At 39.2% G+C, this 26,276-nt stretch overlaps 1 protein-coding gene across 3 annotated transcripts in view; it reads left to right on the top strand.

Moving 5' to 3' along the window:
- The first annotated feature begins 419 nt into the window (after nucleotides 1-419).
- edil3a (EGF-like repeats and discoidin I-like domains 3a) overlaps nucleotides 420-26,276 on the top strand; it is a 134,643-nt gene continuing 108,786 nt past the window's right edge. For 2 of the 3 annotated variants that reach the window (XM_082554638.1, XM_082554637.1), the window contains exon 1: nucleotides 648-800. In XM_082554638.1, coding sequence (XP_082410764.1) covers nucleotides 737-800 — 64 coding nt within the window. In that variant the 5' untranslated portion in view covers nucleotides 648-736. Of the gene's footprint in view, nucleotides 801-26,276 lie in introns of all 3 variants that reach the window. The other variant, XM_082554639.1, reaches the window with a different exon arrangement.

Here is a 26,276-nt window from a genome sequence, read left to right as displayed (position 1 = left end):
CTTTAAAACAATAAAAAAAATAGTAAAAAAAAAACAAAACCCAAACTTATTTATCCTTTAAAAAATAGCTTTATAACTTAATTTTTAATATTTCTAAAAATAACTTTATAAATACAACTAACTGCGTAAACAGGCATTGGCTTAAACTCTACATGACATGATATCAGAAAGAGAGAGAGAATTAAAAATAAGAAAATAAAAGTCGGCGAAAAACATGGTACTATTTGTTGTTTTTTTTAATTCTAATTATTATTTATTTATTTATTTGAATACACGAGACATCAAATGAAGCGCAGTTCAAATTAAAAGTCATCACTTCCAGTTTTATTTTGTATGTGTGTAGCGGAAGTGATAATTCTTCTGACTCTGGGAGGTTTGACAGTAGTCGTCCGGCAGCACCGAGTGAGCGCACACGTCGCTCTCTCCACTACATCGCACCACTGCGGTAGGAGCGCGGAGGCAGCAGCAGAGGAGTGCCCGGCAGGCACAGTCCACTTGTTCCTGCAGGACAAAATCCAGGTGGCGAGTCTCTCACTCTGTCTCTCTGTGTCTCCCTCTCTGTCGACTTTATCACAGCGCAAGACTTTACCTGAGAGGACATAGTCATATAGCAACAGCTCTCAGGGTAACCCTCACAGTCCAGCCGGAGCAAAGGAAGGAGAAGTTTGGGCTATTGCCACGCGATTTTACCCACAGCTCCGTAACCTTGGAAGTCGGACCTGATTATTGTGAGAGGATGGGACCGCTACTCCTTTCCGTCGCCCTGTGCTTGAGCGCCGCTGTCCCACAGCGTGTGAAAGGTGAGCGGAACAAGTGACAGGCAAAAATAATCATTGTCACATTTTCTTTTCTTTTCTTTTCTTTTTCCCCACACAAATAGTTCTTTAGCGTGGGAGCATCACCGAACAGGGGATCGATCAGAATCCTTTGGCATATTTACATATTCTACTGAAAGTGACAAAGTGCTGGTGATTATTCAAAGAGGATCGTGGGGAGTGGGGGTATCCCACATGAACGGTTCAACACTGTATTGTTCGCGGGAAACGGAGCAATCTCGGCACGTTTTTTTTTTTTAAATCCGTGCACGACTCGTTAGTTAATTGGTTTGATTGTGTTCAGAGGAGACCTGTTTGAGTATACAAGCGGCCGATTGTGTATTTTATCTGTGTGTAATTGCTCTTTGATAAAGAGCCACATGAGACTGCGCACAATTAAGGCAAATGTGCACAGCTCCAGTGTTTCGTGCGCCCTCACAGTGACCATCTTCAGCTGCTTGCTTGGCTTATGTGCGAAGCTTACATGGGGTAAAAGAAGCTGAGGGTCCAGGTTTAGCTCTCGTTAATTAATGCAGAGGGACAAAGGCATCTTTCTCCCCTTATTTTCCCTTTTTTTAATAACCAATATAAAAAGAAGAAAAAAAAAACGGAATAGAAAGATTTCTTGCGTGGTGACTAGACAAATCTAGAGGTGATATATATCCTGTAATATTTTCCTTATCATTATTAACCAGCGCAATATTACAAGTAGGGTAAATGGACATTGAAGTCTAATGTAGGGTCTTACCAAAACATGTCACACTGCTTTATGCAGAGAGAAAACTGCTGAAAGCTTATAGATTAACCTGACTCCCTGAATCACCGTTCCCATCATTTACATCCTCCCCCCTTTTGCCCTTCCTGTCCTCTGGTGATGGGGATGTTTAAGCTTTTGGCCGCTATATATTTTCCACCATCAGTGCAGAGCCGTACCTGTGGGATACAAACATATATATATATATTTTTTTTTTTGATAAAGAAAACAGGGTAGTCCTGATAGAAGTGGGTCATGCCATTGTCCCTGTCTCTGTTCATTTAGCAACACGCTTGCCTCAGGAGTCACACATGTCAGACAGACCTCAGTCTCTACACCGGGAGTGTGCCCCAAGCAGAGTTTCTAAGGCTCCCTAAGCCTCACAGTGTCAACTCACAGTCAGCTGTTACAAGACATAATACTCCCTGGTAGGCTGGCATAATGAATGTACAGGAAGAGCAGAGAGCCGTGGTGCCGCGGGTCGACTTGTTTCAAGGCTCAGTGAGTTAAAAATAAACCCCGGACTAGTCCCTCAATTAATCATATCCCAGTTAAAAATTGTGCTATTGTAAAGGGATTTATTTTTTTTGTCCATCTGCTTCAAAAATGAGTTAAGCTGTAACCTTAGTCACAAAAGGGAGCTTGTTAGAGGAGGAAATGGAGGTTAATCGACAGTGTTAACGTTTCATCTGTGTTTGAACAACAGCCATAGTCATATTGGTCAGCCTGGCAGCTATATTTGCAACCGAACCCCTTCGTCACCGTTGCTGTCAGTCTGACATGTTTAAAAAATCCACAGTCAGATTAAAAGGGACACGAAAGCATTCAGCTGTCATGAAGAAAGTGGCAGAAAAAAATGTCTTGTGATTATTAGAAATCTCTTTGTGTTGCCTTGAAGATACGGTTTACTTACCTTTTGTCATTGCTCAAAGACAGCAGGTGTCTTCTGAGATAGCGGCTAACAAACACTGCATGGAGGATGTCACAGGGTGCCTCTGTCCACTGAAACAAATTGATGGGGTAGAAAGATTCGCCTTCAGGTAAAACAGACTGCATTGTTCCATGTCAGCGTGCAATACATCACCTCCTCTCTTTGGTTACTGGGGCTGACTCTCACACATTGTTTGGGGTCCTGCCTGTCTGTCTGGACAAAGCACATGACTGCACCCGTGGGTTCTGTGGATGGATATGTAAGACGCTTTTGTGCTTTGTTTGGAGTGTCAGCCTTAATGAGTTTTATGCATCTTAATTTTAGCCCCAGTCTTGTGATAAGGACTTCACAATTAGAGGCTTTTAGTCGAATGGACAGCCATCTGGAGTGGCAGTGTGATTGTTTGCTATTGGTGAGCCATGATTAGTGTTAATATTGTTGACTGCTGTTCATTTAAGCCAAAGATTGCACTTGTTTAACGCAGTTGAAGAAGTCAAACAATACACTAATGTAGAAATATTGCAATTTTGCAAATGTTGGCAGCTTTAAATTGCTCATCATGCTCAATATGATGTAGGTTTGAGAGGTTGGGAGGCTTACTGAAGGGCAGCAGAAGTTTTGTTTAGCTGAGAGAAATTGAGCTTCTGCTTCCAAACAGTTGGATGGATATAAATGAGATATACCGACTTGATAGATAAATCTATCAAGGCTGATTTGATAGATTTATCTGAAAGGTCAACACATTTACTGGCAGCTGAGGTTATGGTTGATGTACCAATGAATTTTAATAAGAATGACATGTGACCTACACTGCTCTGCAAAAGTAAAGAGCCACCCCTCATTTCTGTATATAAAATGGGAAAACACTACAAATACATGGCAATACAGTATATAAGGCAAGAGTTTGTGCAATCCTAATGAGGTTAAAAAACCAATATTTGGTACGACCCAATTATTCTTCAACACTGCCGCAACTCTCTTAGGCAAGCTTCCCTGTCATTTCTTTAAGCAGTCTTCAGGAAAAGTTCTCTGGGGTTCTTAAAGAACATTCAGAGCTCTTCTTTGGATGTTGGCTGCTTTTGTTCTGTTCTCTATCAAGATGATCCCACTTGCTTCAATAAGGTCTGGGCTCTGGGGAGACCGATCCATGACTGATAGTCTTTAACTGTGTTTTTCTATCCAGGTATGCTTTAAATGCATTGACCTTGTACTGGGAACCATTTTCATGCTGGAAAATGAAGTTGTTGCCAATTACATGCTTTCCAGATGGTATTGCATAATGGATCAAATCGAATCGCACGTTTTTGCCTTCATAATTCCATCAAGTTTGAGAAGATGCTCAATAGCACTGAATGTAAAGCATCCCAAAACCTCACCAGAGCCTCCGTTGTGTTTTACAGATGACTGTAGACACTGTTGTACCTCTCTCCTGATGATTTTCAGTACAATTTGTGTGTAATTTGGCATACCTGTAGAAACCTGGAGAGATCCATCCATCCATCCATCCATCCTCTTCTGCTTATACCACAGGGCTAGAGGGCCAGGAGAGCTATTTAGAAAATAAATAAATAAAAGAGAGTCTAGCTCCTTGGGAGCAAAATATGAAGAAATAAGCCTTTTGCACATTACTGTAGCTCTACAGTGCTGTGCACTAGATGTGCAAAGATAGTGTGCTGAAGAAATGAAAGCCTTTTAAAAGAAGATGTATTTGTTTCCTTGCCACAAAAGAGGAAATAAATAACAGCAAAAACAAAATTTTTTACTCTGACTCAGAATTTTGGTCCATCTCTATTATATCTTTAATAAAATGGAGCTTTTGTTTGCAGACATTTAAATGGATATAATGCATATTAATTGTACAGATTTATCCAAACCTCATTACCTTTACTGGCCACTAAAGGTTATGGTTGATGTATGACTGACTTTTAATAACAATAACTGGCGACCTACCTCTACAGTGCTCTTCAATCCGGTTTTAAATGGCACAGTCCTTAATCAGTGGAGAGAGGTCAGACTTCTGTCAAATCAGCAGCCATGATTAGCAACGGATTCCAAGCAACTCATTGGACAACAACCCCTGCACAAGAAAATGCAACATAGAATATCAAAAACATAGAACTAAGTGATGTAGTGCCAGCGCTGCTGTTTTTTTGTGGAACTTAATAGGGATATTTGTTGTCAGTGCAGATGTTCACTAATCCTTTTTATATTTGAAGGAGACTTCATTTGTCTGTCATGCTGACAAGGTGATGCATACAATGCTATTTGTCTTTGCCATCTCAGTTCTCCTGCCTACATTTCATGCTTGACTTATATGGAGGGCACTGGAGTGATGGTTATCAAGGTTGCAAGGACATATGAAGAGGAAACGCTTACCAAAGAGCTTTAATGCAGCCTTGAGAAGAAAATAGCAGCATGGTGGTAAAAGACCTATTTTAGTCAATGCAAACTTTCAGACAGGAAAAAAATGGATGTTTCATAGTTATTTTATAACATTTTGTGGTTTTGTTTGATTTAGAGTTCTGTGCAAAAGTCTTGAGCTGCCCCTCATTTCTTTATATTTAGCTTCCAGGTTCCCAGACTTTCTTGTCATTAAAGTGGTTTTGAGAAGTCGTCACTCTTGGATGAGTGACGAAACATTTCCCAGGCTGTTCATCTATGTCCAGATGAACAGAATCATCTTTTTGGGAGTTTTTTACCTGGATGATTGAGCATGCATCAAGACATCTCGAGAAATAGTTCTCCAGATTTTTTTGTTTTTCTTTTACACATTGGCTGCCTTTTTACCCAGTTCTTGTACTTGACCATTTTCAGAGAAAGGTTTTTTCCCCTTTGATAAGCCTCTTAAAACTGAACTATGATTCATTCAAGCATAAAAAGGGCAACAATGGACCAATATTATGCCTGCACATAACACACAAGTTAGCAAAGAACCAATTTTAAATAGTATTTTTAGAGACTTGGGTAATAGCAGTCTGTCGCAGAATCACAGAAATTGTTCTCATTTCTTAAGCTGCGAAAATGCCAAAGATAACACAGCCTTGACAGATATAAAGTTGTATTTTTCCCCCAACAGGGTGATTCGCAAAGAGGGGAAAACTTGCATATATTAGCACTGTGTGCAGTGCATTCTCAAAAAAGTGGTTTAGACCTGCTTTTCAGTCAGTGGTGTTGGGGATCTTGTCAAAACTGGTGTAATTATGAATGAGGAGAAATACCATCAGGTTTTTATTTGACCATGCAATACTGGAAAACCCCTGATTTTTAATGGTGGGCAATGTGACCTCAAAATTAGATTATGACACTTTGAGAAAATTTATGATATTTCTGACAAAAAAGACATTTGGAGCATTTTATCGATGCTTCGGGCAGCAGCAAATGAAAGACATTTTCCATCCTTCTTTTCCAATGAGCTACTGTCATTGAGGACACACTTCCTGATTTGAAGTGTGAATCTATTTTATAAAAATAAGGTGCTACCAGCAGTGTGGTGCCAGAGAGACACAAGATGTGTGGAATGTAAGCACAAAAGTAACCCAGGGAGTGTAGTTTAACAATAAATAAAGTACCAAATTATTAATATTATTACATTATAAATATGAGCCATATTTTTGCTGTTGAGTCTTGGCTCATGCTTTAAGCCCTGTTTTGCCACCTTGTAAACACATCAATAATTGAATGGGTTGAACATCATTAGCTGCCTGTACTGTATGTCTTCCTTCGTAGCCTGGACAATGTGTGTGTTTTTTTCCTCGAGTCATGAAACACATTTGTTCTTCCCACCTTTGGCAGGAACAATTTTCCTTGCATATTTTGCTGAGTGCTGTGCTTTGTTGGAGGTTGCTGAAGTAGTTTTAGTTTTGGCTGACTTGTGGCTGTTGCTGTCAGTTATGCCTGGGCTTCTCTGCTTGCATGCATTGGGGAACACAAAGGCATGGGGATGCTACAACATCGTCAGTGTAAAAATATCATGTAAAAATTTATACCAAACAGTCAAAGCTAATCCTCACAAATGATATGATATGGCACAGCCCTAATAATGGTTTCATTTTCCAGCATGACAATGATCTCAGACACACTGCCAATACAGCAAAAGCAAAGCTGGATAGGAAAACAGACAATGGAACACTATCGGTCATAGACTGGCCTCCCCAGAGCACGGACCTCAACATTACTCCAACAATGTGGGATCACCCTGACAGAGAACAGAACAAAAGGCAACACCCCAAGAGAATTCAGGCTATGTTGAAAAATAAAGGCGGTCCTACCAAAAATGGACTTTCAGGCTTGTTAGGATTGTCGAAACTCTCTTTCCCCTTATATACTGTGGTTTCCATTTATGTTTGCACATATTTTAGTAAATCATCCAACTATTTCCCATTTCCTTGCACATTAGAAAAAAACTAAAAAACTGAGGTGCCTCAAGACTTTTGCAGTAATGGTACAATAATCATGTGACCGTCACTGAAACACTGAAAATTATCGTGTTTGAAGCCCAGTTCTGTATCCTCAAGGTGACTTTTGCTTAACTCTGCATTTGGCAGTGAGTGAAAAGGAAGAATTCTTCAAGGCATCAAAGAGACAAAAGATAAACACAAAGACTGATCACCAGTAAAAATAGCAATTTTCACACAATAGCTTGTCTGTTTTCCCATAGACCTTAACTCAAAGGTGATGTTTCTCTTCACAAAACTATGGAAATGTTGATTCTGTATTTCCCCAAACAGTGTTAAAGTTCTATCACTGACTAAAGGCAATATATAACATTATGACAGCTGACTTAAGCTGTGGCGTTCTTAGCAAAGTGTTAATGTCAGGAAAAAAAGCAGGAAGAGCCCCGTAGCTTGAGTAAAAAGATTATACAAATTCTTCATTTGTAGTGTGAGTTATCGTTGAGTGTACATTCATTTTTCAGCTAAGAACATGCAGCGGCCTGTCCCTTTCATAGCTTGAGTATTAACAAGACCACATGCTGGGTTTAAGTAATCCCACTGGGTCACAATTAATGTTTCAACTCTTGGAGGCACAAGAAGACTCACTGCATGTGATGCAAAAAAAGTTGCAGGTAATAACTTCAAATATATGCACTTTAACAAGTGGACCTGCATGTTTGAAATCGTTAAAGGGTATAGTGGATCACTTCAAAGTGACACATGTGACACAATAACAATTTTAGCTCAATTATGCTGTTTTCATAATGCTTCAAACCAAAATTATAAATGAAAATGACATTTCTTTTTGATTACTTGATTTTCCTCCTTACAGCAGACAATTCAGTATCTCTGCTAGTACTAAACCTTACTGCCAGTGGATGGTTGTTAGTGGTGGAACGGTGGTCGCACAACGTAGTTTGATGATAAAGTATTAAAGCATGCAGAAGTGGAACGCTGAAGGTTCAAAACACTTTTGATCTGTGTAACTCAATGAACAGCATTCTTCCCCCTGCAAATGCGATCTTACTTCACTGTTTTATTCATGTGTGACATTCAGAAGACATCACCTGTATGTAATTTAACACTAAAATTTGTATCCGCAATGCATTTTTGTGTGACTCACCAATAAATACGAAATGATTAATTTGAAAAAGCACCGCAGGCTAGTTTAAGTATAAAAAGATGGGAAAAAAAATCTTTTTTCTGGCCCTTTTCCTGCAATGCTTCTTTTATTGGCACATAAATTCAGAAAAAAGCACAAATATCATAATTTTCTGTTCACTAAACTTATATGGAGTAATTTGCAGAAGCGCAGCTCCTCTTGTAAATGAGTAAATCTTTGCATTTTGATGGATAAAGGTCTGTCAGCATGAGGCAGAAAGGGGAAATAGGTTTTAAATGCGTAAAAGTGCCTTTTAGATTTGTTTATCGACACCACAGATGTGACTATTGTTAATAATATTAAAATATAAATAAAACAAATTTATGTCAGAGATGTATTCTGATACCTCTCAGTCATGGTACAGTATCATAACAAACTTGGATTTTTTAAAAAATTCAAATTCTCAAGGTTCAGCTACCATTTTTTTAGGTTAAAAATCAGAGGTATACTGCAAAAAGAAAGGCCCTGGGGCCACAAGAAAAATATTAAAACCAAACCTTTCACAGATAAGGAAGCCTAACAAGGTAAACAATTGGTAACAGTCAAGTTGGATGAAAGGAAGATAAACCAGGGTATTTTTTGGCTGGAACGTTAAGAGTTTTCTTGTATATCGTTAAAATGTTTGTATCTATCTTTCTCTATATTATTTTAAGAATGTTGTTTTTATCAATAACTGCCTATGCAGATGTGTAGGTGTGCCAAGTGTAGGTGTGTGTGTGTGGGAAGAGGATAGGTATTTAGGAGGAGGGAGAAATGAAAAGCTTACTGACAAGTGTCAATGTGGATTGTAAGTGTATCCTCAGCCAAGCACAATTTCTATGCTCAGTGGGTGTGCCTGCTGAGTGCAAAGGACCCCCTGTATTTGACAGGGAGGTATCACACCAGTGTCAGCATTCATTATTGGTTTTGGCCATGAGTGAAGACTTCACCTTTCCCCAACGGATCAATAGGAAGAATAAAGTATTTTGCATTAAGTGCAGAACTGCAGCAGCCGTTAAGTCTGATGAGATGTAAGCAGTTTCAGCTTGCTTAAGTTTTAGTGGTTGACAAACAAAGAATGTAACTCTTGCTTTTGTATGGGAGTATTAGACTCATTTACATCTCTCAAAAAGAGACAATTTCTGGTTGTATTAATTACAAATATGGTTAAACTGCTTCAGATGGAAGTGAAGCTGCTGTAGTTAAAATGAGATTGATTACTTTAGTCTTTGGTCTGATAAAGAACCCACCATATTCAGTCAGGCCAGTCTACTTACTTTAGTTTAGATGAGATTAAGTGCTTAAGCCACCTGTCCCAAGGAGATGATGCCTCCTGATTCTGTCCCAACGACATACTTAAATGAAGAGTCCCAACTCAGTCTATATTAAAAAAAATCCTTGAATTATGTCTCTGTCTTTGATTGACAGTTATGATGCCATAAAACCTACAAGAAATAACTAGCACTCATGTAAATTAATTAAACACTGTAACTGTTTTGCAACATATAATTTATTTTAAAACTTCTTTGAGGTGTTTTCAGCTTTTTACACTTAAAGACTTGCCAGCTCTGTATTATACAGTATTTCAACTTACATTTGAGTATATTAGTACATGCACTGAATGTATTGTCTGTTTTTCTTTGGGTGTGTTTGTGTGTGTACAGAAGAGTTGGCTTTTGTGCTTGAAGCTTGGAGAGGTAACCCAGAAATGTCATCACACCAAGTCTAGGCAGCAATTCTGGCTGTTTTTCACAGTGTGGAAGTGCATCCATACTTCACTCATTTGGCAAAACACAAAACAACATGCATTTATTTATCGTGTGAGTCAGCCCGAGTTTACACTAAATTGCACTGAATAGAAACAGGTGAGTGACTGAGAGGAAGCAGGATACGATCAGTCTGGATATGACAAGTTTCAACTGGAAGCCTTTGCTTTAAACATTTTTTTTTTCAGAAGAGCAATTTTAGGTAACGACATAATGTATATGTTATCCATTTTGAAGATAAGTGCAGTTTTTTTTTTAAGTGCAACATTTTCCATCCAGATGTTTTAGATTACCCTTGGGGTTTGTAGTACCAGCCACGGGTAGAAAGAGGGAGAAAAAATAGAGCTGAGAGCCAGGATGAAAATTCCCTTTAACATGATGTTCATCGAACAGAAACCACTCCTGCCCGAAAATCAAAGTGAGACATAGTCACAGTCAGTTGCCCTCACAAAAAGGGCAAAGGTTGCAACAATTTACACCAGATTTGTACTTTCAGGTACAAGTTTCTGATAACTTTTTTTGCTAGAGTCTCAATGCTCAACAACATGTCACAAGACAGCAATAGTTTCAGATGAGCTTCTCTTGTTTTTAGCTCAGTAATAAACCAAGGGCAAGCCAAATGTAGCAGTAACCACTTATTAAGGTCTTAACCCTGTATAGCACATAGTAAGTAGAAAGAAAATTGTGGTTTTATACTAAAATACCAACATTAAAATATTACTTGACACCACTGTGACCAGTTTGCATGCTTTAAATCAAACAGAACTGAATTGAATAAACACTCAATTTGATTTGTGAACAAAAAGTCAGTATTTCTTTCCACTTCCTAACTTTTGCTTAATGTGGAGAATCCAACTGTTCACCTGTTCTCGATCCACTCGTGTTTTTCATTCTCATTGAAGGCTAGAGCCATTCCCAGCACGTACGATATACAGTAGATACATAAATTGTTAAAGATAATCTGAGAATCTGTTTTCAGATATTATTACTAAGATATTATTTTCAAATTTTGTGTCATGCGAGATACTAATAACAGCTCGAGCTGATTCAAGTTTGGTGAAAGGTCAAGGTCAAAATCAGCAAAAACTCCATGAGTATCTAAATTGGCTAAGCATTTGAGCTAAACCTTCATTGTTAGCACCCAAAGTCAAAGTTGACCTTGAAAAAATCTCCAAGTAGTATATCAGACGAAAGGGCACGAAGAGAGCTGTACAACACATTTTTTCTTTTGTTTTTTCAATACAGTGCCCTACAAGGTTACATTAATTTTACAGTTTTTACAGTTTAAAGATTTCAGCCTATTCTGCTTCAGCCCAACTATTTTTGTATGTAATACTTAAAGGTCATGGGTCAAAGGTCAGGGTCATGTCAATTGGGAAAAAGGTTTAGTTTCCATATTACCAAAACGAACATCAGCGTAAAACATTAAAGTTTTAGTGCAGCCCTTGCTTTTGAATTGTGCTCTTTGGGTTTTTGTTAATGGAACAAAGTGTAACAATGTCTGAAACCAAGACCAAATCTGTGGTATAAATGTTGTAACCGAACTGCTGTTGAGATGTCATTTCATTACTAACAGAGACACTGATGGAACCACACCAGAATTTATTTAGTGCTTTTCTGGTCACGGTGATCACTCAGAGTGCTTTAGGCCAGAAGCTGTGTTTCACCACAGCCTCATACAACAATTTATTCTATAAACTTTAAGCACTTTATCTACTGCTCAGCCAATTCAGCTCTCATAGTCCTGTGGGAGCCCAAGAAGGAATGCTCGCGTTGTGAGGCAACAATGCTAACCATTGCACCACCATGATGCCCAAGTGGGGTAGACACAGAAAAAACAAGGCAATTATGTAACAGACACATCATTACTTCACACTTCATAGCAGAGTAACAGTAGTCTGCTTCATTTTCAGATTTAGCTAACTACTGGGACACAATTGGTATGTTGGCAAAGTTGTTACAGTTACATAGTTTAACTGTACCTCTCTGCAGCTGTTTTTCTAAAATTAAAACTGTTTACAGCATGTGTGGAAATACAGGATGATAAGCGGCTGCCAGAATGTGCAGATGTAATGATATGCATTGATATTATCCATATGCTTGTTGCTACACAAGCTGGCCATGTGGTCTTTAAAACGTGCTTGCCTGTTTGAATACAGATGTTTTTTAACCATTTTTCCTTTAACGTTTGTGAATTCAGTCAATTAATCAATCAGTTTTACAGAAACCACAGAATAAATGTTCTCAGTGATAAACAAGACCACTGAGTTATACAAGAACCATTAAATTGTTTGTTTTCACTTTCTCCATATTTTATAAAGAAGAAAAAGTGTGTCATTTATAGCATAGTCATTTATAGCATAGTCAAGCGTTACAACACTGGTGTTGTCATGTTTAATTTTATGCCTCTTTTAGGACTTCTCACATTCTAGAGAAAGCAATCAGAGGAAGCAGACAGGAAGGAAATGAAACAAATGTCAGCCTATGCTTAATGTATGAACTGTTCAGCTTTCAAGCTGTTACTTCCCTCTTATTTAGTTTAGTTTTCATATTGTATACCCAACCTAATTCTAACTTGCATTATTAACCATGTTTGATATCGTCCTATTTTATCTACTTTGCTTCTGAAACAGACCTTTGTACAACTCACCACTGTTTGAGGCACATGAAATATTTACAACTTTGATCTCTCTAACCTGTTCACTTGTCCTAGGTGGGTGTGCTCTATTGCAGATTCTGCCAGTGTATTGTGACTAAGCTTGAAATCTTGTTCTGCACCGAGTGTTGAACCTGTGAAGAGTGTGACAGATTAAATTAGCAACTGAAAAGTTCAAAGTTTAAATTGCAGTGTGTATTTTTAACTGTGTTCAGTGCACTGAAGGAGAGTCTTTGTGGGATATTGCACTCTCACTCTTGCTGTCTTCCTCTCTTGCATACACAAACTCTAGAAGTTATAATTATACACATAGAAGCATAGTTCTTTAGTTGTTGCTGCATTTCGTTGGAGATGTGGTTGGATAATAGGAATAATGCTATCGACTGGACACTAGCAGCGTCTAGTACATGTGTTTATCTGTCTGTGTCACATGCTGTTCGGTTACAAAGATGTGTTATCTTTTAAAGATGTGTGCTAAGGCAAAGACAAAATAAAATCACTGAAAAGTGAATACAGCATTTTACGTCGAAGCTCAGTAATCACCCTTGACTGTACATCATCACTCACACTGAGCCTTTTCTTGCTTGACACTGAATCTCTAAGTAAGTAGTGCCTGCTACATGAAATTCACTGACCAAGGGGTAAGCAGGATGAAAAAAAATTCAATTTGTCAAGGCCTGCCCTTTCCGTTGCACACAATGCACAGCTTAGGCCTTCGGGTGTGAAGTATGAAGGGAACAAGAATCAGAAGATATTTTTCAAGTATTTTTCATGTCCTTCGATGTTTCCTGCGTTGAAGAGGAACATTAAACAGAGCTTACCAGCAATTTTTGACTTTTCAAATAGCCTGTGTAAACTTACCTAACAATAAATTGCGGCAGGTGAAGGACCTGCTATTCAGTGAGACAGAACAAAGTAGCTCATCATGTCATCCATATGTTTTTCATTTTAATAAATGTGCTGTTAATTAATGGGGATGGTAATTGTTCTGTTGGCAAGAAAACGAGATCAGTACCATTCTCACATTTGTTCATTCCGTATTTAACTGGAGTAAACAGCTTATGTTTAATTTGATTCAACACTGCTTTTAAAGTGCTGGTTAATCTGTAATAATATTAATTGTTATATTAGCAGACTGAATTTTATATAAGTAAATTAAACCCTTCAAATTCTCATTAACTAAAGTGTTAAAATTTACTTCAAACAAGGCACTGCATGCAGCAGGTATTGCTGCAAAAAAAAGGGAAGCTTTGTTTTGCAAAATATACCAGTGGTGGATAGAAGCAGGTGGAAATCTCACTTTTCTTTGTGTCAAAGGTAAAACAGGTAGTTATACTGGTTAATGTTGTTGTTAACCAGTATAACTATAATGTTTAATATGTGAGCATGCCCATAAAATACACCCATTATAACAGTGTCATTGTTGTGATCTGTTGCCTCTTTAGCAGTTTTTAACATGGATTTATTTTGGTAATCATATGAAAATACGAACCAAACCAAACCAAACTTTATATAAGGATTTCACACACTTAGCATCACAACTAGCTAATCGAATGAAACAACTTCTTCCTATTTCCTGTATTTATGCTAAGCTAACAGGCTTCAGAATCCATTAGACATTTGTGAGCTGCATGGTTTAACCCTCCTGTGTGTTTTTTGACAAGAAAATAAACATGTAGAATTTTACACAAATCTTGATTTCAATTTTTCTTGATAAAATTCTCAAGCAGAAATGTGGAAATATTAAATTAGCCATATTTCCTGCTTTTATCAAAGTTTTGATTGGTTCTCTGAAGCACCCTGTGTCTCCCTGTCTCACAAAAACACTTGCAAAAGCTGGGAAAACATGACTAAACATTTGCATTTGCCGTACAAGTGCATTCTTTGTGAATTTTCAATCAGCGTTGCTCAGTCAAAAGTGTGGCATAATTTTTCTTTCATCCAAAATGCCAAATGCAAAACATCATGACAACAAGAGGGCTAATGAGGTAACATTTAAGGAACAGGGTCAAAGAAATGCCTAGATGTGTTGTTGAATATGCATTAATCCCGTAAATTTGTGTCACAGTTTCCAGCTAAAATGCATTTTTGCTTCGCCTAGTTTGTCTTTCCTTGCCTGTTAATTTGCAGCGGCACTTTCCGTCACAGACACCTTCCTCTTCAGCGGTTACTGCGAAGATTCAGATGAGATGTGAGCTCTACTCCTTTATACATGTTTGATGAATCTTTTTATGCTACTTCTGGGATACAAGCATGAATGTGGGAGATCTTGTCTGGAAAAAAGGTACAAAAGATGGGAGGTGTCCAAGTTTGTAATGAGGCTCTCCTGGCTCACAAGCAAACTAGGGCATCTGTAATGAGCGTGCAGAGAGAAAAGGGGGGGTGGGGGCTGAGAGAAAGCAGAGAGGCATGTTGTGAAGTTGCATCAGAGCATCAGCTGTCCAGTGGATGGTGGTGGGAAGCAGGTGTCTTTCATAGTTCTCCCTCAACAGGACTTGAAGAACAAATATAGTAAATTACCAGCATCTTCAAACCTTTAAACATATTCAAAACAAAACTCAATTAGCTTGCTTTTTAAAAGGACATTTTTGTCTTCACAAGAATTTCAGACAGGTAACAAAGCATGCTAGAGAATGATATAGGTGCCCATTATATGAGTGTTACCATTGAAAATAATATGTCTGATGGGATTACAGCAATTAGCAGTATGAAATGGATGTACCACACTGCTCAATATGTCTGTGCAAATACGTAATCTGATGACCGCAATTATTAAAAAAAATTGAAAGGCACCAAGTGGCATTACTCCTTTGTGATATGGCTGTATTGGAAAATGACATATTTACTTAATCCAATTAGCCTTTCTAACTCTTAATGAGCAAGAACCTGAAATAGGATGCTTTTGAATCATAATAATTAGCACAATCCATCAAAAAGCCTTGATGCTATGCATCTCTGCCTGTCTGAGAATTACATCAGAGGAAAGATTTGAGCACTATTTAATTGTTTTGGCTTTTACTTTTGTGACTGAGGGATAGCCATGTTTCTATTTTTTCTGTAATTTGATAGATAGCTAATTGAATAAAAGAAAGTTTTCTATTTTTTATTCTACTTCTCCTTATGGCCTCAGAAAAAAAGTGTAATCCCCTGTAATTAAATGGAATGTCAGTGTACTTTGTTTGAAATTACAGGGTAATTATATTGACATACAAATACTTAGCAAGGTGCACTGAATAAAGGAGGTAGCAAGTGAGGCTTTTAAAGGGAACAGATAAACAGTTGTAATATAGGTAAATGTAAGTAATAACACAAGTAATTTTTGTTGTGAATGACTTCAGGTGTTTTACAGGAATGGAGACACAAATATTTGTGTAATTTTAAGTACTGTATAACTAATTTACTGCATAATTTCTTGTGGAAAAACATATTTGGAAATCCTACATTGTAAGTACATTTTATTCTTCATGGCAAGATTCGCATTATGGAGTGGCGTCAGACAACTTAACACAGTCGAATAATAGAACATCCATCGTGCACATCAACATAATGAGTATTAAATAAAGATGTAAAAATACAGCATTAATTCACTCCATAATACTCGATCATCACCAAAAAATGATGGAGTACTTAAAATCACTTATATTATACTTAAAATTACTTACAGTTTAATTTGTGTTCTATCGTGTAAAAAACCTTTAAATTACTAATGCACAACATAAAATTACTTACACATACACTATTTAAATTTACTTACAGTATAATTATTTCACTGTTTCCTGTAACAACCTGACTGTTACCTCTGAAATTGCAGAATATGTACCTCTAAGTATTTGTAAGTAAATATGATAGTCACAGGCCATATTATGAAGTGTTACCTTTTCGGTACTTTTGATTATAGTTTGTTTATTTCTCCTTCATAAACACATGGAAAACTGTCTCACGTGCTTGTTTTGTTAGCCACAAACTCTTCTTAAATTATCAGAAGTTGAGAAACCACACTTGGCATATACATTACATGTTATGACTCTGAAAGTCATTATATGAAATATTATCATATCAGGTATTATGATGTTATTGTCTTGCCTACCTTGTACCAATTTTTAGCATTTATGCACCTAGAACACCTTACAAAAACATTGTATAATTTTTTATTTTATGACAATAAAATAATATGTATCACTACAAAAGTTTAATTATGCATCGCGTTATGATGCTGGGACGTTGCCTAGCAACCACCTAGCAGATGGCTAAAATGACCCATTTTTCAGCGTTAAAACATCTACCACCCCTATTTTTTTTTTCACATTTCTCAATTTAATTACATACACTGAACAAAAATATAAACGCAACACCTTTGTTACTGCTCCCATTCCCCATGGGATGGACGTAGAGACCTAAAATTCATTCCAGATACACAATATAACCATCCCTCCCAAACAGTGGTCACAAATCAGTCCAAATGTGTGGTAGTGGGCACATCTGCTATATTGAGATAATCCATCCCACCTCACAGGTGTGCCACATCAGGATGCTGATCTGACATCATGAGTAGTGCACAGGTGTACCTCAGACTGCCCACAACAAAAGGCCACCCTGGAATGTGCAGTTTTTTGCGCTATTGGGGGTCTGGGGACCCAGAACCGGTCAGTATCTGGTGTGACCACCATTTGCCTCATGCAGTGCAACACATCGTCGCATGGAGTCTATCAGATTGTCAATTGTGGCCTGTGGAATGTTGGTCCACTCCACTTCAATGGCTGTGCGAGGTTGTTGGATATTCGTGGGAACTGGTACACGCTGTCGTATACGCCGGTCAAGCACATCCCGAACATGCTCAATGGGTGACATGTCCGGTGAGTATGCTGGCCATGCAAGAACTGGGACATTCTCAGCTGCCATCTGCCCTGAACAATGTGAACCATGATTCATCCGTGAAGCGCACACCTCTCCAACGTGCCAGACGCCATCGAATGTGAGCATTTGCCCACACAAGTCTGTTACGGCGACGAGCTGGAGTCAGGTCAAGACCCCGATGAGGACGATGGGCATGCAGTTGAGCGTCCCTCAGACGGTTTCTGACAGTTTGTGCAGAAATTGTTTGGTTGTGCAAACCAATTGTTCCAGCAGCTGTCTGGGTGGCTGGTCTCAGACGATCTTGGAGGTGAACCTGCTGGATGTGGAGGTCCTGGGCTGGTGTGGTTACACGAGGTCTGCGGTTGTGAGGCCGGTTGGATGTGCTGCCATATTCTCTGAAACGCCTGTGGAGACGGCTTATGGTTGAGAAATGAACATTCAATGCACGGGCGACAGATCTGGTTGACATTCCTGCTGTCAGCATGCCAATTGCACGCTCCCTCATTGCTTGTGGCATCTGTGGCATTTTGCTGTGAGACAAAACTGCACATTCCAGGGTGGCCTTTTGTTGTGGGCAGTCTGAGGTACACCTGTGCACTACTCATGATGTCAGATCAGCATCCTGATGTGGCACACCTGTGAGGTGGGATGGATTATCTCAATATGGGCAGATGTGCCCACTACCACACATTTGTGACCACTGTTTGGGAGGGATGGTTATATTGTGTATCTGGAATGAATTTTAGGTCTCTACGTCCATCCCATGGGGAATGGGAGCAAAAACAAAAGTGTTGCGTTTATATTTTTGTTCAGTGTACATTAGGTGCCAACAGGAGGCCAAACAATAGCACAGGCATGCACTAGCTGTTATTATTGACCTCATCACCCCAGCTTATTTTCCTTTATAAGATAATAATAATAATAATAAACTTTATTTATAAAGCACACTTAAAAACCAAGGGTATGCCAAGGTGCTTAACAAGTAAAATAGAGTATAGGAGGAGGATAATAGAAATAGGACCAAAGCAAGTACTAAATATGCAAACAGATAACTGTCACTAATACATAGGAAAGCAACAGGTACAGAGCAAACAAGAATTTAAATGAGCATAGAAGTGCATGATATAAAATCATAAAAGAAATATTAACTAGAGGGAAAGGCAAGATTGAATAAGTGGGTTTTTAATCGTGATTTGAACAGTGCAATGGAGTCAGATGCGCGGAGGTCGAGAGGAAGGGTATTCCACAGTACCGGGGCAGCCAGAGCAAACGCACGGTCACCCCGGGACTTCAGTCGAGATCTGGGTTGGGTCAGAAGTAGTTGAGTGGCAGATCTGAGTGTTCTAGCAGGAGTATGTGGTTTGAGAAGTTCACTAAGATAACTTGGCGCTAATTTATTAATAGTTTTGAAAGTAAGGAGTAATATTTTAAATTGAATACGGTACTTTATGGGCAGCCAATGCAGGCTAGCTAGGACAGGGGTAATATGGCAAAATTTCCTGGTACCAGTCAAAAGGCGGGCTGCTGCATTTTGGACTGTTTGCAGTTTAAGAAGAAGAGAAGAGGGAAGACCATAGTACAAGGAGTTACAATAATCCAACCTGGAGGTCACAAAAGCGTGAATAAGCTTCTCCAGGTCCTCATGCGGAATATAATGCCTAGCCTTAGAGATAAGGCGCAGTTGGTGGAAGCTAGATCTCACTACAGCAGACACTTGCTTATCGAGTTTGAGCGAGCTATCCAGCAGTACACCCAAGTTACTGACATAGTCACAAGAAAAACTAGCAAAGGAACCCAGGGCAGCACAGAGTTGGGCACGAGGGATTTTACTGTTGAACACCACAATCTCAGTCTTCTTATCATTTAAAACGAGGGAATTACTCAGGAACCATTCTTTGACCTCCCGCATGCATTCTTGAAAGTAGTGCAGGGACACAGCAAGGTCGTCAGTAAGTTCAAAATAGATCTGTATGTCATCGGCATAACAGTGGAAGGCGATATTGTATTTTTCAAAGATTGTGCCTAGAGGGAGCAAATACAATGAGAAGAGAATAGGGCCTAAAACTGATCCTTGAGGCACACCACAACAGACCGGAGCGGAGGAAGAGGAGAAGGTGCCTAAGTGAACTGATAAGGATCTATCAGCGAGGTATGATTTAAACCAGTCGAGGGCAGTGCCTCTAATACCCACAGTGTGCTCAAGTCTTAGTAATAAAATGTTATGGTCTACCATATCAAAGGCCGAAGAGAGGTCCAGTAAAACTAGGACCATAGAGCGTCCAGTATCAGTGATTACAAGAATATCATTAAGAACTCTAACCAACGCTGTTTCAGTGCTATGCAATGGCTTAAAGGCAGATTGAAATTTCTCAGCAATATTGTTCGTGTCCAAGTACGCCTGGAGTTGGGAGAGAACTAGTCTCTCCAGGATCTTGGACAAGAACGAAAGCTTAGAGATCGGTCTATAGTTTGAAAGGTCATAACAGTCAGAATTTCTTTTTTTAAGAATCGGGTGGACTACAGCATGCTTAAAGGACAAAGGAACACAGCCTGAGAGCAAGGAAAAGTTCATAAGAAATAGGATACTAGGTCCGATTACATCAAAACAGTCCTTAGCTAAACGAGATGGAAGAATGTCAAGCACAGTATTGGTGTTATTCATTTGAGCAACTAGCCGCTTAAGAGTCAAAAGTGACACAGGCTCAAACTGGTGGAAAGTTGAAATGCACTCAGGAATGGGGAGAGGATATAAAGCAGGGGGAAGGGAGGACTTAAGAGATGAGACCTTTTTTAAAAAGTGAGTTTGAAATCGCTCACAAAGACCCTGAGAATGAATTAAAGGCATGTCCGGGGAAGGGTTAACCACAGAGTTAAAAATTTTAAATAAGGTACGGGGGTTATGGTCATTGGCCAGGATGATTTTGGACAAGAAGGACGCTTTGGCCGTTTTAGCAGCACTTTGGAATTTTAAGCGGCTAGTCCGTAGCATGTCATGGGAAACCTGAAGTTTATCTTTTTTCCACCTTCTCTCAGCGCGCCGACACACGCGACGTAAGGCGCGCGTAGTGTCATTAAGCCAACACTGAGAGTAGGTTCTAGGGCGCTTCATCTTAATGGGGGCAACAGTATCAAGGATTGAAGAAATCAGCGATAACAAGGAATTAGCACAGTCATCAACCGAGTGAAAAGAACAACAGTCGAGAGTGACAGATGCAGAATCCAAGAAAGACATAGAGAAGTTTGACATCGCTTCAGCATTAATTACACGTAGCGGGCGAAGGGGAGCCGCAGGATGTAGTTCATTAGTGCATAAGCCAGTATCAAATATAACTGGGAAATGATCCGAGATCCCAGCGTCACTTATATCCTTGATACAAATGTCCAGACCATATGAGAAAACCAAGTCCAAAGTATGTCCTTTAACATGCGTTGGGTCATTAACCCACTGAGCCAGGTTAAAAGAGTCCGTTAAGGCAAGGAAGTCTTTAGCAAATGAGTCATCCTTACAGCAAGTGTGTATGTTAAAATCACCGACAATGAGAACACAACCATACTTAAAAAGAACGGAGCCTAGGAGATCAGCAAAGTCCGTGATAAAATATTTGCTATATTTAGGCGGTCGATAAACCACCACGCAGAGTGTGGTCGTGGATGCAGTCATCTCCAATAATTGGACTTCAAAGCTAGAGTAGGTAGGTGAGGGTAGCTGCCGAACTGCATACGAATTCTTAAAAACCGAGGCTACGCCGCCACCCCTACCAGTAAGCCTTGGTGAGCTAAAAGCAACACAGTCCGACAGAAGAAGTTCAGTAAAAGGGATGAACTCACCAGGACGAATCCAGGTTTCAGTCAGGAATAAGGCATCAATCCCATTAGTGGAGATGAAGTCATTTAAAAGAAAGGTCTTATTGACCAGCGACCTGACATTAAGCAATGCCATCCGTATCCTAGGGGCTAAGTCGCCACGGGTGGTGCGTCGTAGGACACTTAGGTTGCTTCGGCAAACGCCGCGTCGGAGCGATGTTATCCAAACCCGAGCAGGAGAACATGCCACAGGAATCGCAGGGTAGACTTCGTGGTCGGCCAAGCAGATCCAACGGTGGGTGAGCAACTTAGCATCAGAGCGCTCCTGGGAAGGAGGGAAAGAAGATAAAATATCCAGGCTGGCATGTGGGTAGCCTGTGGCTCTGGCTTTAAAGTAGAGCCTGAAGCGAACGCGACGGCCGCTCCTTCTACCGCGTTTCCTATAGCGTTTCTTGTGTAGATTCGGAATAGGTAGGTGGAGGAAGCCGGTCGGAGGGTCCGGTCGGGGCGCGGTGGCGTCACTCAGGTTCCAGCAAGGATCAGGCCGAGAGGAATGAGAGAGTCTTAGATTTAAAAGTGTTTGCCTGTCGTATGTAATCAGTGCACAGCCATTAGATGCGCATACAACTAAAAGGATAAAAAAATACAATGCCAAGTCATATTTATGAACTCTGTGTTTCAGATCAAAATTCAGAACTGTGAAAGCATGGTCATCATCTTTAATAGGATATTTAATATCAGCCTAAAGGGATACTAAACCTGAAATAAGTACTGCAGCATTTAACTTTCTCTTGAACACTTTGTATAAGTAACATAAAATAAAACAAAGTATAAAATCAGCTGAGATCGTTCGGAGGTTAGTTAAACAGCAGAATCACTTTGGTGTTGGGAAGTGCTATTTGGGCTGTTTTCCAGCTTTAATGCCTCTGTCTTTAATGGCCTTGTGTAATACATAAACACGTAAGGAACAAGCTTGTGTTCCTCATTACGATGGGTATTTTTGTCAGTGTGTGGAACTGCAGCCTCCGAGTTTTATATTGTTAAATGTTAAGTTTGACAGTGTGTCTCAGGCCATGTTATGGAGTCATTTAAAAGTAATGTAACAATATGTTTGCAAAGAATTGCTTTCTCCAGGGAATAATTAAGTAACGTAATGCAATACTTGTGAAAAAAAAGCAGCCACTACTATTTAATAGAATAGATGCTTGAGAAAGGACACTAACATGATAACCCACACTTAAATTTTGATGCTGTGTATTTCAATGTGTGTCAAGGAAAGACTTTATATAAAAGAGGATTGCTTAGGCACAGTGCATTGTTGGGTCTACTGGTTGAACCACTCAGTCATTATCCCTTGGATAGGGCTGAAAGATGTTAAATCCAAATTGTAAGTACTAGATTAATAAGACATTCATGACAGGTGCATGATATGAGCAGTGAATACTTTTCCCTGTCAGTTAAGGTCGTGCTTCTGCATCTGTGTATCAAAGATTTTTTAAGGACCTCTTAATTGTTTCAAATCTAAAATGTTTTTGTTGTTCTGTAACCGTTGCATACATTTGTTCTGTAGTCATGGTTCATACTATAGTGGTTCACCTCAGAAAAAGCTAGATCCCAAGTTGCTGGAAAAAAAAATCCTGTGAACCCTCTAGGCCTTGGGCTGAGTGCATTATCGCTGCCCCTGGCCCATGATGAGGAGAAGTATCGATCTTATCCTCAGACGAAAGCCCTCTGTGCACCTCTGCAGGGCTTAGTGCTGGCTGAGGCAGGATGCACAGTAATGAGAACAGTAGAGGGCAGAATGGGGGACCAGCTTATTGCTAACAAGGATGGAGACCTTTACACAAAAGAAAAGAAATAAGCTAGATGGGCATTTCTTTAAAACCCCTCCCTCTCTTCAAGCCACTCTACTTTTTCTTTCTCTAAGCACAGTTTAGGTCTTAACCACACCACGGACTCTAGCCTTGATGGTCTTATCTGGAATTTTGAGCTCCTGTGGGAATATATCTCTGTACAGAGTGGCTAAAAAATAAATTTAGCACACTCCCACTATGAAGTCAGAGAAGCAGTAGAGGCAAGAAAAGAGCAAGAAAGTGATTTCAGCATAACCAAACTTATAAAATTCAGAGGATGCTCATGGCTGGCAAGAGAGATCTCCAATCCTTTGAGCTCCATTTTTGGATGCTTTTGTGGTAACAGAAGTTGCTTTATGACAAGGACTCCAAAGACAGATTTTTGGGTGTGCAGGCCTTAGAGGTGATGATTACATTTGATGATACCTCAGGCCTCACGCTGACTGGAGCTCAACCAAACCATACGAATTATGGGATGTGAATTTTGGATCATAAATGCTTTTAACATATAGTGATCAAAGTTGTAACAGAGTTGAAACAACTGTTTGTTTAATGCCTAACAACAGATTTAAAAGCCCCCCACAAATAAACGAGAAATAATTTGCTTTTCTTATGTATTATGTATGATTCTCTCTGCATTTTAGCCAGTGTTGGAAACACATCTGTGCCTCCTTCCTTACGAGGGTGGGGAATATATTGAACGCATAGTTTGCCACAGCTACACCTCTTGCTGTTGTTTATTGGAACTCTCTTAGAAAATACAGAAAAAGAGAGATTGAGTTGCTTCTGAATTTAGATTTAACAGTTAATAAAGTAAATGTATCCAATTGCCTGGTTCAATTAAATACTGTTCTGTTTTGTTTGGTTTCAATTTCCCCTTTTATTGCATGTTAGTTTAAAATGAGAAACTTATAATGAAACAAAGTAGTGCTTAAATGCAAAGAAATGCTTGCATTGGTTACTTAGATCAAAACACTGGCGTGACTGTATTCGTCAATGGGTTCACATTTAAGCGTATTAGGAAAAATTATATTTGCAGGCCATATCATAAAGCATGACATCTCCCATGACAGCTCAAAAAATATCAACACACTTTGCAAATGCCTTAAGAATAAGTAAAAAAGCTGAACTAATATCAAACATCAACAGACTTAAATTTCCTTGTTATAAAGTAAAACCTGACTGAGCCCTTTGTTTGACCTCCTTACTTCCAGTAGATATAGAAATCTGTTTAACTCAGAGGGGGGCGGTGTAAAGGAATGTGCTCACCAACTGTCTGACTTAATAGGAGCACCTAAGGTTTCTTTCATCCTCAAATGTCCCTGCAGCAAAGGCGTAGATATCGTCTCTCTGGACCAGGACCTTCGATAAGCTTTCACAGACTTGGTGGCCAGTGTGAGCTCTGTTATCGTTTACCCATTTCATCTGTGTGATGTGCTGCTTCCTTTAGATCTCTCTCTTCTGTCTCGCTTCTCTGGTGACTTTAATTCCAGTCCCCATTCCTGTATGTTAATTTTTTTTCTACTTCTCTTTGTGCCTTTATCTTTATAAGGCAGTTTCTGAACGGTAGTTTGCATATGTGTTCAGCTTACCAGGACCACACTGTCTGTCTTTATAGTTTTCCATGGATGTTTAGCATTTTCAGCCCTCTCAAACATAATCGCTCTCTTCTTACTTTCCCCTCCCTGAGGCCAAACCAAGTTTATTCCCTCTAGCTATTACATCCAATTAAGGAGGAGTGAGAATTTCACCCCTCCTTCCTTTTCTCTACACTAACAATACAGTGGAATGAGTCGGAAGGTTCTCCTCTCTTGTTTGATGTGAACAAATTATTCTTTAGCTACACACTTCAAAAGGAAACCAAGATTTAGTTTATATTTTCCCTGCTTTGTCATTTGGTGAACACAATGAAAAATGAGACCTCTTGACGTGGATTGATTCCTTTTTAATTTCAGATATTCTCCTCCAGCTTGACAAATACTACAGTAGTTTGACACTATAATAGAGTAATTAAATTAAATTAAACGGGTCACAAGTTGTAATCATGTAGCCAAGCTTCCTTGCTTTAAGCAATGAAAATACTGGTTACTCAATGAAATTTGTGATACCAAGGTTTTTTTTTTCTTTTTAATAAAGAGTAGAGCAAGATGGCACTGGTGTTCAGGTGGTTTAAATAGCATAAAACATACAGTAACAAAAGTGTAGGGCGCTGGTTTATCTCAGTGGGACGAGCAGGCGACCATAGCTGCTGGCCCGGGTTCGAGTCTGGCCCTTTGCTGCACGTCTTCTCCACTCTCTTTCCTTTCAGTCTTTACTATATCTATTAATGGCAGAAAAAAACAGCGTAAGTGAAAGGTGTATATATTTGACAACACTTTTTATTTTAGATTTTCTGAGGGAGAGTTGGTTTCTGTAGGCTAGTAGATGTTTCTCAGCTTTCCTCTATGACTTTAAGCCAATAATTATGATATTCTGTTAAATGAACACTGTGTATTAACAATGTATTAACTTGTAGCATTGTATTAACATTGCGTTACACGTGGGCAGGCCTGCTAACTGTTGTTAATATTAATCATAGCCGCTAGCTATTACCTTAATGATAACGTAACTGATGGCTAATGTAGTAATCATATCACTGCTAATAGTTAGATGGCTAACGTTAATGTGTGCGTTGGCTTCTTTAATATTTATGGTAGCTGTTCAATTTCTTGACATTCCTCTTAAAGTGTTGTTCAGTATTGTGAATGCCAGCTACTTCCGTTACTAGTGAGTGACAGAGCTGCGTGCCTGCCTATCTGCAGTAGAGCTATATGTTGTAACAACAGGAGGAAGCGAACACAGCGCTCATCCTGCTGTGAACGAGTATCTAAGCTGATACTCTACAGTAGTATATGTGAGGGGGCAAACTCCTCAAGATGGGTGGTGACCATGGTGGCCATTTAGAAGTCGGCCATCTTGGATACAACTTTTGTTTTTTCAATAGGAAGTGGGCCATGTGACACATCAAACTTATTGGTAATGTCATAAGAAAAACAATGGTGTGCTTGGTTTCAACGTAACTTTACTCATATATACTAATGTGCCACAAACAGGACTTTAATATCACCACCCATTCCCATGTTATTACGGTGTATCCATATAAATGGCCCACCCTGAATATGCCAGTCATGCTGACTTACAGTGTTGTCTTTTTCCTTGTTTTTTCCCCCACTATTTATGAGCCAAATCTCTGGATGAACAATTCTTCTACCTTCAGAGGCCCTTCAGTT

Source organism: Aulonocara stuartgranti (assembly GCF_965226115.1).
Source record: "Aulonocara stuartgranti genome assembly, chromosome: 12".
Taxonomy (NCBI): domain Eukaryota; kingdom Metazoa; phylum Chordata; class Actinopteri; order Cichliformes; family Cichlidae; genus Aulonocara; species Aulonocara stuartgranti.
Note: the sequence above shows the minus strand (reverse complement) of the source record. Positions and strands in the feature narration are given on the sequence as shown.